The sequence below is a fragment of the Eptesicus fuscus genome, chromosome 7, assembly GCF_027574615.1.
Source record: "Eptesicus fuscus isolate TK198812 chromosome 7, DD_ASM_mEF_20220401, whole genome shotgun sequence".
NCBI classification, from domain to species: domain Eukaryota; kingdom Metazoa; phylum Chordata; class Mammalia; order Chiroptera; family Vespertilionidae; genus Eptesicus; species Eptesicus fuscus.
The window spans coordinates 69,675,327-69,692,467 of record NC_072479.1 but is presented as its reverse complement, the minus strand read 5'-3'; the positions used below and the strand labels follow the sequence as shown (position 1 = coordinate 69,692,467).

At 42.2% G+C, this 17,141-nt stretch overlaps 1 protein-coding gene across 5 annotated transcripts in view; it reads left to right on the top strand.

The window, feature by feature from the left end:
* Positions 1-16,045, top strand: part of BICD1 (BICD cargo adaptor 1) — a 194,067-nt gene extending 178,022 nt beyond the window's left edge. For 3 of the 5 annotated variants that reach the window (XM_054719176.1, XM_008140534.3, XM_028144147.2), the window contains 2 exons: positions 8,226-8,301; positions 15,721-16,045. In XM_054719176.1, the coding sequence (XP_054575151.1) occupies positions 8,226-8,301; positions 15,721-15,841 (197 nt within the window). In that variant the 3' untranslated portion in view covers positions 15,842-16,045. Of the gene's footprint in view, positions 1-8,215; positions 8,302-15,720 lie in introns of all 5 variants that reach the window. The other 2 variants (XM_028144143.2, XM_054719177.1) reach the window with 2 other exon arrangements.
* Positions 16,046-17,141: the final 1,096 nt, after the last annotated feature.

Here is a 17,141-nt window from a genome sequence, read left to right as displayed (position 1 = left end):
CTTTGGTCCCTCGTGTCTAATCAATGACCAGTTCCTGTCAATGGAACCCGGGCTACGTGCTTTCCCAAACATTCTTTCACCTGGTATCTGCCAGACTGGTATTTAATGTCCTCGTTTCACAGACAGAACAACTGAGACGCAGAACGGTTCCTCAATGTCCCTCAGGTGCTGGGTGGTGGAGCGGAGATCTAAACCCAGAGGTCTCTCATGGACCCCAAAACTCATGCTGAAATGGAGGGAAGTTGAGGAGCACAGGGAGGGTGGGGGGGGGGGGGAGAGAGGAAGGCAAAGAGATATAGAAAATTACTGCAGAAGCATCATTGGCAAATAGACATACCCATTCCCCATTCCCGTAGATTGTTGTGTAAAAACCTCAAGAAACATGTCAGTAACTATGGGAAGCACCTTTGTGCTATTATCCACAAATATCCAGAATTCCTGCATTAGGGAGGCTTTTAAAAATCATTATGCAATTTTTCTGTCCTTCAGTGCACAGTGCAGAGAAACTTATACTTTCTACTAACCTAATTACTCAAATTTCACATCCTATTATCGATTTCGTTTTCCCCAACACCCTCGATTTGACCACTTGTACATCTTTCTAAAGTGCTTTTTGCTAAGAAGAAAGTCTGCTGAAATTCAAGTGCAGATTTTCACTTATAATTTATGCTCTGGCCTTCTGTATATATCCTTTCATTTGAGTTTCCTTGAATTAAAACATTTATTTATTTCAACCCTTGGACTTCTTAGATCTTAGAAGAATTCAAGAGAAGTTTAGTTATTGGTTTATTAAGACTAAAGAGTTGGCAGATAAGAGAGAGTAATAACTGCTTTCACTTTGGATCAAGTTCAAAGGCTCTGTATTAGTTCGACTGAGGACCTTAAACAATAGACTTTTTTTTTCATTTTTTTTATTAAGGTATTATATGTATACATATCTTACCATTGCCACCCCCCACCCCACTCCCATATATGCCCTCACCCCCCAGAGTTTTGCACCCGTTGGTTATGCTTATATGCATGCATACAAGTCCTTTGATTGATCTCATATCTCCCCCACCTCTCCCTAACTTTTATTTTTCTCCTAGTTCTGCAGGCTGGAGGTCCAAGATCAAGGTGTGGACAGGTTTGGTCCCTCCTGAGACCTCTCCTTGCTGTGCACATGGCTGCCTTCTCACTGCCTTTTATCTGTGTGAATGCATCCCTGGGTCTCTCAGTGTGTCCTAAACTCCTAATCTCCTCTGCTTATAAGAGCATCAGTCAGATTGGATTAGGGCTCACCCTACCTCAAGTATGTCTTTAAAGATCCTATCTCCAAATATGGTCATATTCTTAGGTACTGGGTTAGTGTCTCAACATATGAATTGGAGGGGTGGGGACACATAGTCAGTCTATATAACAAGCACTATGGGGCATTCTACCAAAAGGGCATGGGGTGGACAGTCAGAAACCTGGGCTCAGGTTCTCACTCTGTTCCTCTCTCTATGGGCCCTCAGAAAAATCACTTAACTCTTCTGATCCGCAGTGTTCTAATCTGTAAAATGGGCATTATGACAACCAAATTCAGTTGAGTATCCTGAGCACTAAAAAGATTTTGTTCACTATAAATACCATACAGAAAGTGACCATGCATAAATTCCTTAACCTCCCTAGGCCTCAGTTTCTTATTTATAAAATAAAAACAACGGGGGGAGGGGGTTGAGGACAAATATGTGATACCTTAATCAATAAAGTAATTTAAAAAATAAATAAATAAAATAAAATAAAAACAAAACCTATTTCTTTGAGTTTTTATAAGGATGAAAGAGCTGTTGCATGCAAAGTGCTTAGCCTAGTGTTTGCATATATACAGCACTTGAGAACTATTACATGCTACCCATTATTTTTCATCCTTTCCTCTTCCTTCTACTTTCCCTCTGCATGCTCTTTCTTTTATGTATTTGCTGAAATCTCAATTAGGGAATAGTTTGGAAGAACAGGCCAGATTTGCAGAAAGAAGAAAGAAGGATATCCTATGGACATAAAGAGAGTGTGATCATTAACTATGGAGTTATCTTAGAACAAGTCCCTGTCAACTCTTATTGTAATAGCTTTAATAATTAAATATTCTTGCTTTTCTACTAACTGTTAATCATCTGCCCTACTGAAAGGTCCTTAATGAATAGTGACTGTTTACTTCAAATAGGTAAAATTGTTGGTCAAAATTATATCTATTTGGAAATAATAGTGATGTCATATTCTATAACAGCAATTGCCCAGGTGGGTAGATTTAATTATTAAGCCTATCTTTCTTTAACAGTCCTGGAAACAGTACACCAAGTTATCAAAGATATTAACTGTCTCACCAAGAAGCATGTTTGCTCTTTGTATCATGATTTTTCACTTCTGCCAATATTTGAGTATATATGAGTTGCCATTTTCAAAATGAGAAAGGAATAAAAGAAAAGCATATATCCCTCCCCTTTTCACTTTTGTTGTTGTTGAAGGAAAGATGCTAAAAAAGACATGGCCTTACAAAAGACAGGGGGAGAGGTCCCAGGGAGAAATAGAATATGAAAATGAAAAGGTGAATTCCTATGTGCATCAGAAGAAGAAATGTAATTTCTTATAAAAGAAAGTAATTTCTCTAACCTGTAGACCTATAACTTGAGGCTGATCCTTGGCAGATTTCTAGAAATCAATGGGTTTCATATGCTCAATATAAGGTAGGGATTACTAAAAACCAGCATGAGTTCAAGAATGACTTATGCTAGACTTACCCTCATTCTCTTGCTTATAAAACCAGGCAAAGTAGTAAACAACATTTTGGCAAACAACTAACCAGGTATTTTACAATATTTTTTAGACAGAGAAATTCTAGATGATACTATAATTGTTTGGATTCATAACTGGTTGAATGGACATGTTCACAGGGTCCAAATTCATAGACTGATATTTATGAAATATTGTCTCTACTTACCCTAGCCTTACTATTAGTTGCTAATCTTAGATATAAAGATATCAAGGTCATGTTATCACATTTTCTGATTTGAAAGAGAAATAAAAGGGAGAGGAAGTTAATATGCTAGATGACGGAATCAGATCTGAAAGATGGTTCAGGTAGTAAAAGGCGAAACTTTTATGAGAAATGAACAGAAAGCTAAAAGTACATAAAATATTCCATTGGAGTTCCAGACACTGTAACTTCAGGATGGAGGAAGCATAGCTTGAGAGCACCATCTGTAAATAAAGCAGGCTCATGGGAAACAGCAGGGAGATGTGGCTGCCAAAAAAATGCCACACGGGCTTCTGCTCTTTTCATAGAATCAGGATGTCTCAGACAAGGCGAGACTCTGCCACTCCACTCCGCCAGTCACATCTTATCACACCTGATTTCCTTCCTGAACACCTCATTTTTAGAAGGTTGTGCACAAACTGGGACATGGTCAGGGAGCAAGGAGGAGAGTGAGGGAAGCTGAAATCATGTCTTGCAAGAACCTGGCCTGCCCGGCTGGTGTGTCTCAGTGGTTGAGCATTGACCTATGAACCAGGAGGTCACAGTTCAATTCCCGTTCAGGGCATATGCCTGGGTTTCGGGCTCAATCCCTAGTAGGGGGCATGCAGGAGGCAGCTAATCAATGGTTCTCTCTCATCATTGATGTTTCTATCTCTCCCTCCCTCTCCCTTCTTCTCTGAAATAAATAAATATATATTAAAAAAAATAAATAAAGAACTTGGCCTAAGGAAAACTCAGGGGACAGAGATAGTTTTCATGGGAAAGTACATAGCACCCAGAGGAGGTTATGGTCATGAGGGAAGCAGGTGTGATGTGGAAAATAAGATCTCCTGACGAGGTAGGCTTGCATTAGTTCTCAAGTCAGGAAAGCCAGGGGTTGGGTGCAAGCCATTGTGGAGGAGGCTGTTTGCCACAAAGAGCTGCTGCCCTGCCTCTCGCCCAGCATCTGGGCACCAAGGACGCCATTCCGCAGCCCCACTACTCATCATAGCCGGGTGTGGTCTCCACAGATCATCCTCCACCCAACTGTCCTCACCAACTCCCACCACTGTCCTCTGAGCCAGGTGTGGAGCCAAAACAGAGGTGTCCCCTGCCTCCTTCCACAGGAGGCTCTCCCTCCCAACCCAAACCGCCACCAGTGGGCATTCACTTTTAGAAACTCGATTCGTTTTCTAAGTTGCATTGAAAAGTTTTAAAATAGTAGAAGCCTGAAGAGAAAACAATATGATGAGACTTTCTCCTTAACCAATGAATTTCATTGATTTCAGCCACCTCTTTAGAGAAACTAGATATTATCCCCATCCCTGCACCCTTTATCTTGCTTTGTGATTTTGAGGTAATTGGTTGCCTCCAAATTACTGTGTCTGGTGAAGTTTTTATGTTTCTTTGATTCTATGACCCTGATATTTTCTAGAGGCAGCTGGTGTCAATTTGAGAGACAGCTAGAGTAGTGAGTAGAAAATAGGCCTCAGCATCAGAAAAGTCTGAAGTCAAATCCTTGCTCTGCTACTTTCCAGCTGTGTGACCTTGAGCAAGTTAATATAGATGGTGATCTGTAGTAATTCATTAATCAATGAATGTTTGTAGACCCCCTGCTCTGATGCTAAGCTCTGAATTTGTTTCTGAAGCAAGGATCATGAAAAATGTTAAAGAAAAAAACAGTCTCAGGATATATGAGATTTTGATATTGTCGCATATACCAAAAATACTTGCTTTCCTCATGGTAGGAATAGTGAAAATAAGAACTCCGGAGTGTCTTATTCCAGACCGTTAACTAGTATCAAGTTCCCAGGAGAAACTACCTCATGTTGATGCAACTGGTAATTTCCTTCCTTTGTTCTCATTCTCTTTACTATCTTCCTTTCTACTTGGCCTTTGTTTATGGAGGAATGTCGTACAAGGATGCTCTTCATGTGTAATTAAGACAGACCCACAGGTGCTTTACGCAATAACATCCTTTATTTATCTCTGCCCTTAAGGCACTAACAATCTCTTGCGTATGCTATGACCTTTCTCAGGCCTGTGACCTTATAATATAAATGCACAGTGTTATTTAATTCAGTTCTGAGCCTTTCAACTAAACACTTTAATCTTGTAAAATATTTAATTACTGTTAGTAGAGACCATAAACACGTAACAGTTGCTAAGAAGTTCCTGGCCAACTCATGTTTTTTGGTGTACATCACAGATGTAACGACCTCCAGAGAGCGTTCCCTGGCCACTTAGATTTAGTTCATTGTTTCTGCTCTGAGAGCCCTAACTTCCCTATCATGGGAAGTAAGGCAGTGATGTGTCTATAAGTTTAATTCAGCCCTTGGACCATACAGTCCTAGATTCAAATCTCAGCCCCACCTCTTAGTGGACTTTGGCAAGTTACTTAACCAAAATCCCTCTTTCCTCATCCATAAATGGAGAATAATAAAAACAGGATTACAGGAGGGCCTGCACTCCAGTGCCTGCACAGTGCCAGGTACATGGCCATCAATCAGTAAGTGTGAGCTGCTACCACCATCATCACCATCTCATCGTCATGACACTTTGATTGTAATTGCTTGTTGAATGTGCTTGTGTTTCTCAATTGACCAGGGACTGTATCTTCTCTGTTTTCCTTTTATCCCCACCTCCAAACACAGTTTCAGACACATAATAGAAGTTTAACTTGACTGTTGAATGGTTGAGACTAGTTTTGGTGGCCCAGATAACAGCAATGACTGCTGGGGTTCTGCAATGCCTCCTCCTTAAGACACATAATTTTCACCTTTTACGCCCTCTAACACAATGAGACGAGGCCTAGTTCCTTCAGGAGTTAGTTTACCAGCTCCTAGATCGAACTGGTGAGTTCATGTAAAGCCCACAGCATCTCAGGGCTGGAGGGGATTTTCTCAATCTCTCAACTCATCCCTTTCATTTTACCAAGTACATGCTAATACACGGGCTGTTCAGCGGGATTAGACATACACGTGATTGGAGGTCTACTGACCTGAGAAGAATTTAGAAGAAAATTGAGTTGGAGCAATACAGCTATTTTTTTAAATTTCTTTTGTTTTCCTCTGTCACCATCTTATTTGTGGAATTTACTTTTTATTCCTTAAGTACATATAAATAATAAATGCAAAAATTAATAATAATTAGCCAGAGAATGTTACTTCTAAAGAAGGAAAAACTGATATTCACTACAGATGGAAGGACTATCTACCTCATATTAAACAGTTCATTTAGGTAGTGCATTGTAGTCCTGCTCACCGGTTTTCCAATTTTCGACACACAACATATTTCAAATGAATAATCTGTGACCGCATTGGCACAGATTCTAGGGCTTTTCATTTCATGGAGGCCAAAACTTTGCTATAAAAGAGTTGTATTTATACCTCCCCTGCAATGTAAGGCATAAGGCCAGATTCCAGCATGTTTTCCAAGGATTCATGTTCATTTGCATCCATTACATTACCCAAATGCACCATGGGAGGGCAGCACACACCTGGCTGTATCAGAATCCTGATCTAAATTAGTCCAAAATGTTCCTAAATTATCACTTAGAAAATTCTTTGGAAAAGATAAAAGGAGCATAAAGGAATTCATCCTTTAAGACTCTGAGTTTCTACAAAAGGGAATCATTGAGCTAATCAAGCTGCAAAATGGGAAAACAAAGAGTTAAAGAAAAACAAAAAGAATGCCTCATAGCAGAGAAAACGGAAATATTTGCTACATTTGAAGGACTTTTACTGAGTGTGTAATCTGAATATCAGATACTAAACAAGAATCAGATCTCATTCCTATTAATAAGCAATAATTAATAAGTTACTCTCCAACAAAGACCACCTTATTAAAGGGTCCCTTCAATAATGTTCTCCTGAATGAATTCAAACCAACACTGCCTTCTATTGTGTTCTACTCTGCATCACAGACAGCTTTAGTGTGTTTTCAATATCTTATAGAAAAGCATCAGCAACTTTCATGAATTTTGATAGTCTGGAGTTCTATAGTCAGATTTTGTTATAATAGAGAATATGCTGGCTTTAGAACAATCGATACTTGGACACAGCTTTGGAATACAGATTTTTTAAAATACGTTCTCATTAATTCAAGGCTGTAAATTGAGAATTTATCTTAAGTGTTATCTTCATAACATGGGAAAGAGGCAGGCTAGGCAAACACATAACCTAAGCATTTAGCAAGAAGAAATTTTGCAAATATTTAAGAATAATCGAACTTTTAAATCTAATTTGAATTTTAACTTTTTGGCAAATCTTTTTGCAGAAATATAATCTATGTATTTCTAGATTATAGAAATATAATCAGCTTCTTTGGTGATTCTGGTGTGGTTGGCCTGGTACCAGTAAAGACTGTTCTTTGATTATTTTAGAACACACAGTGGTCTTTTTTGGAGTAGATGATTAACATAATCCTTATCTAAATTAGTCCAAAGCATGATTAACTAGCAATTTGTTAACCTAGCACAGTGGTCGGCAAACTCATTAGTCAACAGAGCGGCAAACCATGGCTCGAGAGCCGCATGTGGCTCACGAGCCGCGGTTTGCCAACCACTGACCTAGCATGAGTTATATATTATATACTTTTAAATAGCAAAAGTAAAACAAAAGTGGATTTCCCATTCAGATTGGTTTTCTCCATCAGTCCAAGTTACTAACAACTTACACATCCTAAGATTTCTGCTAACCAATTATTTCTTGTGATAAATACAAGAAATCTATTTTCAGAATACTGTAAAGATTATTTTCTTCCCTGATATCCTCCTATTAGTCATGGAAAAGATTGCTTTTCTCAACGTACCTATGGGATGATACTATGTCCAGCTGTCCTGACAATAAAGTCAGTTATCTGAAAGTATTCCATTTTGGAATAGCAGATCTAAGTGCGAAGCAAGTCACTACCATCACGTGCAAGTTCAGAACTTGAAGATTTTTTCATTACATTAAAAGACCCTTTACTTTCAGATGTATCTAAGTACCAAATATGAATGGCCATATATGTCCTAATGTGCTTGAGAAATCTCATTACTAATTTCGTGTCACTAATTTTTTAATACGGTATTTAAGAAAAAAGTCTTGTCTTTTCTATTGGCATGATTGGGGAGGGGTAAATAGCTTAATCTAGATGTTTCTGTGTGAATACACATTCCTCACTAAATCTCTCAGGCGACTGCTTTAGTTACTAACATGATGCTCTGTCGTCTCTTTGTATACATGTCTAATTTATCAGTTTCTTGTAGATTGTCAGCAGCCTGCTGCCTCCGTACCGCCACAGTGCTCACAACTAGCCGAGAGGCAAGACTGCCCGACTGTCAGGTAAATTCAGACGTCCTTTCTCTCCCCACCCAACTGCATGTCAGAGCCATACACCCCAAGCTCTCCTTTTCAACACCATAACCGCCTATACATCATTTCACTTGCTACATTTCATTCCAAATATGGGTGATGCGAATACACATTGGATGCCTGACCTCCATGTGGACCTAATGGAAATCCAAGAGAGCTAGCGTTTGTTTTCCTGGCCGCTAGCAGGACTAGCTATTTGCATTACCCCAGTGTTTCATTATATTCCCAAATGGAAAGCCTGGAGTTGTGAGGACGTTTGCCCTACTTTTTCTTTTGTTTGTCCATTGTCCTTAGAATATATTCCTCAGGCAAACAAACAGGAAGGATATAAAGCATATGTAACGTCTGATCTAAGACAACGTTATGAACGTGTTTCCGTCTTCTGTCCATTCAGTGCCCTCATTAAAGCTGACATTGGAAGGTAGAGAAAAACTTGTAATTGGCATTTCAAAAAAGGAATATTTGCAGTGACAGAGCCCTTCATGCGAGATGAACTGAAGAAATTTAAAGGCAGGTCCCCATACTCCCTGGACACTCAGCTAGAGAGGGCGCTGGCAGTTTCTACTCCAGGGAAAGCGTTGCCTGTCCATCGTGAACTCTCGTCCTGGGTGAACTTCCACAGCATGGAGCACCCCATCAGGACCCACCATCCTCCCACAATATTTCATCTCCAGTTATTTGGCTTCTGAAAGTGCCAAACTTTTATCGTCTGGCGTGGCTTTTCTATCTGCTTACTGTTCTTGCTTCTACCAGGCAGGGCTTCTTTTGAGTAGGGCAGGCTCGAGCGTGCTTCCATGTGTGTCTGAGGAGTAGGTGTCTGTAGCGATGGTCAGGGCTTAGCTGGAAAACCAGGAGGATGGAAAAGTGGTGGTGGTGGGGGCGTGGGCGGCGGTCACAGATGTTGCCCAGAAACAAACAGTGGCCCCAAAGCCCCAGTGTGACTTGGTCTCTGAGGCAGTTGTGCAGCCTGCTAAGTGGGACATTGAGTAGCCTGAAAAGGGATATGATTAAAGAGGCCCCACGCCTGGGTCTCCTGATTGCTATCTCAGCATGCCTCCCCCACCACTTCCAGCAGCAGGGTTTTACTTCAGGAAAGTTCTACGTGAACGTACAAATGCCATTAGTCTACCGTAGGCAGCTTAGACTAATTTCAATCACGTAAGGAAATGCAATTATAAATGTTCAAACCCCTCTCAGTCGATTTTCCGCGGGTAGTAGTGAAGCATGTGGGCCCTAAACCTGCAGTTCATTCTCCACCCAGCACCCCCTCCCAGGGACGTGACAGGTGCTCAGTAACTATTGCTTCCAGGGAAGAGTGAAGAAGCTTTGAAGTCAGATTGCTTGGGTTTCAGTTCCATCTCTAACACATACCAGCTGTGCATTCTTGGAAAGTTACTTTTGCTGGCTGAGTTCCATCTCTTATAAAGGAAGGATGAGAAGGAGGCACAGGCCTGGCCCCTCAGTGTGCTCTGGATATCTGATATTGCTGCTAACTGTGCTTAGTGCCTAACCCAGGGGTCCTCAAACTTTTTAAACAGGGGGCCAGTTCACTGTCCCTCAGACTGTTGGAGGGCCGGACTATAGTTTAAAAAAAAAACTATGAACAAATTCCTATGCACACTGCACATATCTTATTTTGAAGTAAAAAAACAAAACGGCAAAAACACCCGCATGTGGCCCGCGGGCCGTAGTTTGAGGACGCCTGGCCTAACCTTTCCTCAAGACACAGACCTGCCCTCTCTCTAATTAGCTTGGGCTAAGAGTGGAGACGGCTAGTGGGGGATATTTTTAACTTTACTTTTATTTCATTTTTTTTTTTTTTTGAGAACCAGTTTGACTAAACAGTTACCTGCCCCAGTCCCATACCTTCTGAAATGACTGAATTTAGATTGCTTGCAACCTCCACACAAATTATTTACTTTAAAAAAAAAGTTAATGAATTCCAAATGTTTCTGGTTTCTACCCACATGAATACAGCATGGTCCAGAGCAGGCTTCCACTGTCCCTCATTGTGGTCCACACAGAGAAACGATAAAATGCACTTAGACTCGAAAAGACTGTCCTTTTCTGAGTTGCTGGAATTACGACTGGCTTCCTTCCCACCTATGCCCACTGCCAAATGGATCAAATTAAATGTCCTCACTGCCCTTTTCACTTCTTTCCGACAGAAAACTTAACACTTTGAATTCTTACCGTACACAAATGTTAAATTCTTTATACTTATTAAACACTACAACCCCCATAAGGTAAACAGTTATTACACCCATTTGAAAATGAGGAAAATGTGGTTTGGGGAGATTAAATGACTTGTCCAGGGTCACCCATCCTGAAAGCAACTGAGCCCAATGGCTCTCCTAACCACCACCATATACCGGGGCACTGCCTGGAGATGCTCCGACAGCCCCAGCCCCCTTTCATTAGACTGTGAGAAGCAGAGTCAGTGCTTAAATCACCCATGTTGACTCTTTATCCCTGAATTGAAAAGGTTCATCCTATCTAATAAAACAGTAATATGCAAATTAACCATCACTCCGCAACAAAAATGGCGGTGCCCATGGCCACAAGATGGCGGCGCCCGGTCCTCTCATGCCTGCCGGAGTCCCCCAGTCCGCCCAGCCTTGGCAGCGCAGGTTGTCCAGCTCGGAGGTGCCTGCGCCCCCACACCACGATTCCCGCCCAGCGGCGGCAGCCTGGGCTGGGGTCTCAGCCTGCGAGGGGCGTGCACCCCATCAGCACGATCCCCCTCCCAGTGGCCATAGCCTGGGCTGAGTCTAAGCCTGCGAGAGGCGTGCACCCCCATGGCACGATCCCCCTCCCAGCAGCCATAGCCTGGGCTGAGTCTAAGTCTTTGAGGGGCGTAAGTCCCAACGGCACGATCCCCCTCCCAGCGGCCTTAGCCTGGGCTGAGTCTCAGTCTTTGAGGGGCATAAATCCCAACGGCACGATCCCCCTCCCAGCGGCCATAGCCTGGGCTGAGTCTAAGCCTGTGAGAGGCGCGCACCCCCATGGCACGATCCCCCTCCCAGCGGCCTTAGCCTGGGCTGGGGTCTCAGCCTGCGAAGGGTACAATCCCCCTCCCAGTGGCCATAGCCTTATCTGGGGTCTCAGAGTGCAAGGGACGCGCACCCACACAGCGCGATCCCCCTCCCAGCAGCCTTAGCCTGGGCTGAGGTCTCAGAGTGCAAGGGGCGCACACCCCTACAGCGTGACCCCCCTCCCAGCAGCCATAGACTTATCTGGGGTCTCAGAGTGCGAGGGACGCGCACCCCCAAGGCGTGATCCCCCTCCCAGCGGCCGTAGCCTGGGCTGAGTCTAAGCCTGTGATGGGCGTGCACCCCAACAGCCTTAGCCTGGGCTGGGTCTCAGCATGTGAGGGGCGTGCACCCCCACGGCGCGATCCCCCTCCTAGTGGCCATAGCCTAGGCTGAGTCTAAGCCTGCGAGGGGCGCACACCCCCATGGCACGATCCCCCTCCCAGTGGCGGCAGCCTGTGGTCTCAACCACTGAGTCACACCAGCCAGGCAGATATGGAGAAGTCTTAAATGTTTCTTTTTTTGTTACATATATTTTATTGATTTTTTACAGAGAGGAAGGGAAAGGGCTAGAGAGCTAGAAACATCTATGAGAGAGAGACATTGATCAGCTGCCTCCTGCACACTCCCCACTGGGAATGTGCCCCTAACCAAGGTACATGTCCTTGACCAGAATCGAACCTGGGACCCTTGAGTCTGCAGGCCGATGCTTCATCCACTGAGCCAAACCAATTAGGGCTGTCCAATATGTTAAAGAAAAAACCCTATCTAATAAAGAGGGAATATGAAGGGGAGGGCATTTGGGGGTGACTGGGTTGTCAGGGGAGGGCAGTTGGGGATGATCGGGCTGGCAGGGGAACAGTTAGGCATCGATCAGGCTTGCAGGGGAGTGGTTAGGGGGTGATCAGGTTTGCAGGCAGAAGCGGTTAGGGGCAATTAGGCAGGCAGGCAAGCAGTTGGGAGCCAGCAGTCCCGGATTGTGAAAGGGATGTCTGACTGCCTGTTTAGGCCCGATCCCTGTAGGATCCCTGTAGGATCGGGCCTAAACAGGCAGTCAGACATTCCCCGAGGGATCCCAGATTGGAGAGGGTGCAGGTTGGGCTGAAGGACACCCACTCTCCCAGTGCACGAATTTTGTGCACCGGGCCTCTAGTTTGTTTAATAAAGAACAAAACGTGCTAAGAATGTTGAGTGATTTCAGGTCAGGTGTTCTACTTCTGTTTCTCACTTTAAAAATTGTTTTATACTTCCTACAGCTTGTACATATATTCGGATAACTATTTAGGTATATGGTTTTGAATAAAAGACCATTTTCTCATATTTAAAAATATACAACTTTCCATATATGTGTTTTACAGGCTGATTCCATTGTAGAGTTAAATTACTAAAGTTGTTTATAGATAATAAAAACCATAATATGAAAGGGTTACCCAATGTATTGCAGTGTTGAATGTAATATTTAAATACATAGATATAATTGGTATTTCGTATTTTTCCCCAAGAACTTGCTTACTTGGGAAAAGAAATCTTCCTGAAGACATATCCGTTTTTGGACTTAGTAATAGTCCCTAGACCTACTGTTCACAACACGGTTTTACCTACATAAATTAAACGTGTAAATGATAAAGACTGAGCAATGGGTGAGCTCCTAAAGATATTTAGCAGTCAGAATTGAAACTGAATTCTTTCCTATAGCTAATCATTTTGATTAGAATCTATCAAATACTTACATTTCAGAAATAATTTCTTATTCTGTAAACCAAAAATATGCTTCTGCCACATATATGCAGTGTGATTGCATTCATGCAAATTTAGAATAGTAAAACTATAATACAAAATATTTATAATATCATACCATGTAGGCAATCTGAAATAATGGGAAAATTTTTTTTTTAATTTTACAATTACAGTTGGTATTAAATATTCTGTTCGTTTCAGGTATACAGCATAGTAGTTAGACATTTCTATAACTTACGAAGTATTTCCCCCTATAAGTCTAGTACCCACCTGGCACCATACATAGTTATTACAATATTATTGTCTATATTCCCTGTGCTGCACTGTACATCCCTGTGACTATTTTGTAACTGCCAATTTGTACTTCTTAATCCCTTCACCTTGAAAACATTTTTTAAATGGTCATGAATGACGTAATGTCGAGATTGGGCCAAGTGGGCGGTACCCCGTGTGTAAGCTGTTGCTACACACTTCAGCTGGTCAGGCAGAAATGCTTGTCTTCCTTTCTCTGTTGAACTACACAGGGCCTTCAAACATGGATCCCTTGTGCCACTTGCCATTGGCTGAGTGACATGTTTGGTGCCCTGAAAAGAAACTCATTCTAAATCGTGCGGATTTAACAGAAAGAAACTCTGTTGGGTCTGTGGGAAAAGTCTGTCTGCTGCGGCGTTTCCCAGGCCATCTGACTGTCTGGAGAGGGGAGAGAGAGTCTTGCCACGAAATATTTCCCCAGTCCTCTTGAAACCACGTCTCCCCTGTTTGCCTACCATGTTTTTAAAAATAGGAAAAATCATTTTTATCACTGCTGGTCCCAACTCTACAGTAGAGCATATCTCCTTTTCAACTAAATGTATGGCAGTTCAAAGACTTTGGGAAGTAAGAGTGACCTCAAGCAGGTGGGTATTTGGCATAATTTTGATTTTGTATCAAAATTCTGATATTTTGCCCTAACTGGTTTGGCTCAGTGGCTAGAGCATTGGCCTGCAGACTCAAGGGTCCCAGGTTCGATTCCGGTCAAGGTTGCGGGCACATCCCCAGTGGGGGGTGTGCAGGAGGCAGCTGATTGATGTTTCTCTCTCATCGATGTTTCTAACTCCCTCTCCCTCTCCCTTCCTCTCTGTAAAAAAAATCAATAAAGTATATTTTTTTAAAAATTCTGATATTTTGAGGTATACATGAAGGGTCATTTCAGCACCAAAGATTAAAATTGTTTTAATGATCATCTTTGACTGACTTCACTGATAATAGTAGCCCAAAAGCTACGTATAAATAAGTAAATAATAATAATAACAATGAACCTTGAATAGTTTTTTCAAACACTACTCCTGTCAGAAATGAATTAGATGGTACTGAATTTCATAATATAAGGGGAGGGGAAGCAGAGTTATGGAAAAATGCTGATCTCTTTCAATAATACAAATATCCCCACAGTGGGATTCCTTTTCCCCCGTTAGATTTCAAAAGGTCTGAACCCAGATTCTATTTGTAGTTTTACCTTAGGAAATTCAGTAATTTTGCTTCCTTGTTCTTCAGGATTATTTCTCATGGTATTGATGAGCCTGAGCATGTCTGAGTTTATTCAAACCGGAGACTCTCGGAGGTCTTACGGAAGTCTGCATTATATACTTAGCAAATGGAAAATGCTTTAAAACTCTCTAGTCTTATTTAAACTGCCAAGTTAAAGCAGATAGGGGGCCGAGACCGGTTTGGCTCAGTGGATAGGGCGTCGGCCTGCGGACTCAAGGGTCCCAGGTTCGGTTGCAGGAGGCAGCTGATAGATGTTTCTCTCTCATCGATGTTTCTAGCTCTCTATCCCTCTCTCTTCCACTCTGTAAAAAATCAATAAAATATATTTAAAAAAAAAAAAAAAAGCAGATAAGGGGAGCCCTTGGAGCAAATTAGGAATCCAGCGGCAAATTGATGATCCTATTGCCTCGGGATCTACCATAGAACTGATTTAGGATCCTCTAGTCCAGTGGTCGGCAAACTCATTTGTCAACAGAGCCAAATTTCAACAGCACAACGATTGAAATTTCTTTTGAGAGCCAAATTTTTTAAACTTAAACTTCTTCTAATGCCACTTCTTCAAAATAGACTTTGCCCAGGCCGTGGTATTTTGTGGAAGAGCCACACTCAAGGGGCCAAAGAGCCGCATGTGGCTCGCGAGCCGCAGTTTGCCGACCACGGCTCTAGTCTAAAGCCTTGGTCCCCGGGTGCTTGTTAGAAATGCAGATTCTCAGGTCCCACCTGTAGAACCAGATTCTGCATTTTCCCAAGCTCCCCCTGGTGACTGGAGTAGCATTCAAGTCTGAGACAAACTGATCTACAAAAAACCTTGCACCCAGCCCAGAGACCTAGGGGAAGGAGGTGATGTGCGGAAATGGAGAAACAAGTGATCGCAAGGCAGAGTTCACCTGTTTCCCTAACACGTTTTCTTTTTTTCTGGTTTGTGAGTGCTTTTGAAAAAGCGGCGGTTGTCTCGGCATGCTTTCGACGTACAGAATTTCTGTTCATGTTTCCTTTTTCGTTTCGGTGAACGCACTGTGCCTGCCTCACCGCACGAGTGCGCCTGGCCCCTGGCGACGCCTGTCTTGCTGACACGCTTGTCTCTCGTTTTCAGTCCTGACATAGCTCTCCCCGACGAGCAGCCACATTCCAGCTCGCAGTGCGCCTCTCTCCGCGGTCCCTCCTCGCCTCCCGACCCCTCCTCTGCATCTCCCGCGGACGAGCATCTGGGGTGAACGTTTCGTAGCCACACACAGGACACTGCCCAAGACCCAGCCGGTGTTTGCTTCTCGGTGGTTAGACGTTATGATGGGACTAATGCCCGTCACTCTGGAAGATGAAGGCGAGTTGGGAGGAGTAACACAGAGCCCAGACTCCCGAGTGATACCACGTATTATAAGTCACAGATAAACTTCTGCAATGAAATGGCCACAGTTCGATGAAACAGACAAACAAAAAACAAGCAAAACACAGGACACGTAGCTCAGCCGACTGGCTTTATCTCCATAGCATAAGAGAGACCTAAGACCATGTAAAATGCATATATTGTAAAATCATCTTTCCTCAAACGTCACATTCGGCTGTAGAAGTTGATTCCACTGTGTTTTTTTTTCCCCCACCATTGGTATTTATTTGGTACTCTTATGTGCCACGTGGTTTATGTCTATAAAAATCATTTCTCTAAGAGGCGAGCTTAATTCATTTATTTTTAAAGAAGTATCATTGCTCCATTAAGTATGAGTTGCAATCTAGTTTGAAATCTGGCATCGGCCAGACTGTGGACATTTTTCTTGCACAAAATGATAACTGAGGTGCATCGGAATGTTAACAGTAACTGTATTTTGCTGCTACACTGATATTGTTTATGCACTTACTTTCTAATCAGCTCATTAACTGCTGGATTTTTTTATTTAACTAAAAGTCTTCACTGGACATTAAGTAAATCTAAGAAAGAGACTATGTTATGATTCATTGACTTATTCAACTTTTGACGGCATCTTTAATTTTTTAAAATTGCAGACGAGTAGATGCCCTGGTGCTGCTCCTTTGTGTGTGTGATCACGTTAAAGAAGGCTGAAAAACACGAGGGGGAAAATGGTGTGTTTATTTAATGACCAGAGTTGTGTTTGTTGTTTTTTTTTTTTTACTTCTCCCAAATTCAGGGCCCTCCTATGAGTCTTTCCTGCTAAAAGGTATCAAGTACAAATGGGGAAAATAGATACATAGATAGATGTAAGTTCGCCTTCAATTAATGAATTTACCCAGAAAGTGTTCAAATAGTGATTAAAATGGTTATGTGTTGTTGTTGTTAGCTTTTTCATAATGAATCTTCCTTGCCAAAAAAAAAAAAAAAAATAGTAATAATAAACCTTAGCTCATTGTCTACTTTTGACAAACACTCAGGTGCCTACAATCATATTATACATATTGAGATCATACATGTTCCTAGTTCACTTACAAATTCTGCTGGGTAACTTATGACTTGGTTTAAGGCAGTAGATTTTCATGGCAAGATTTCGTTTGCACATAACCTGA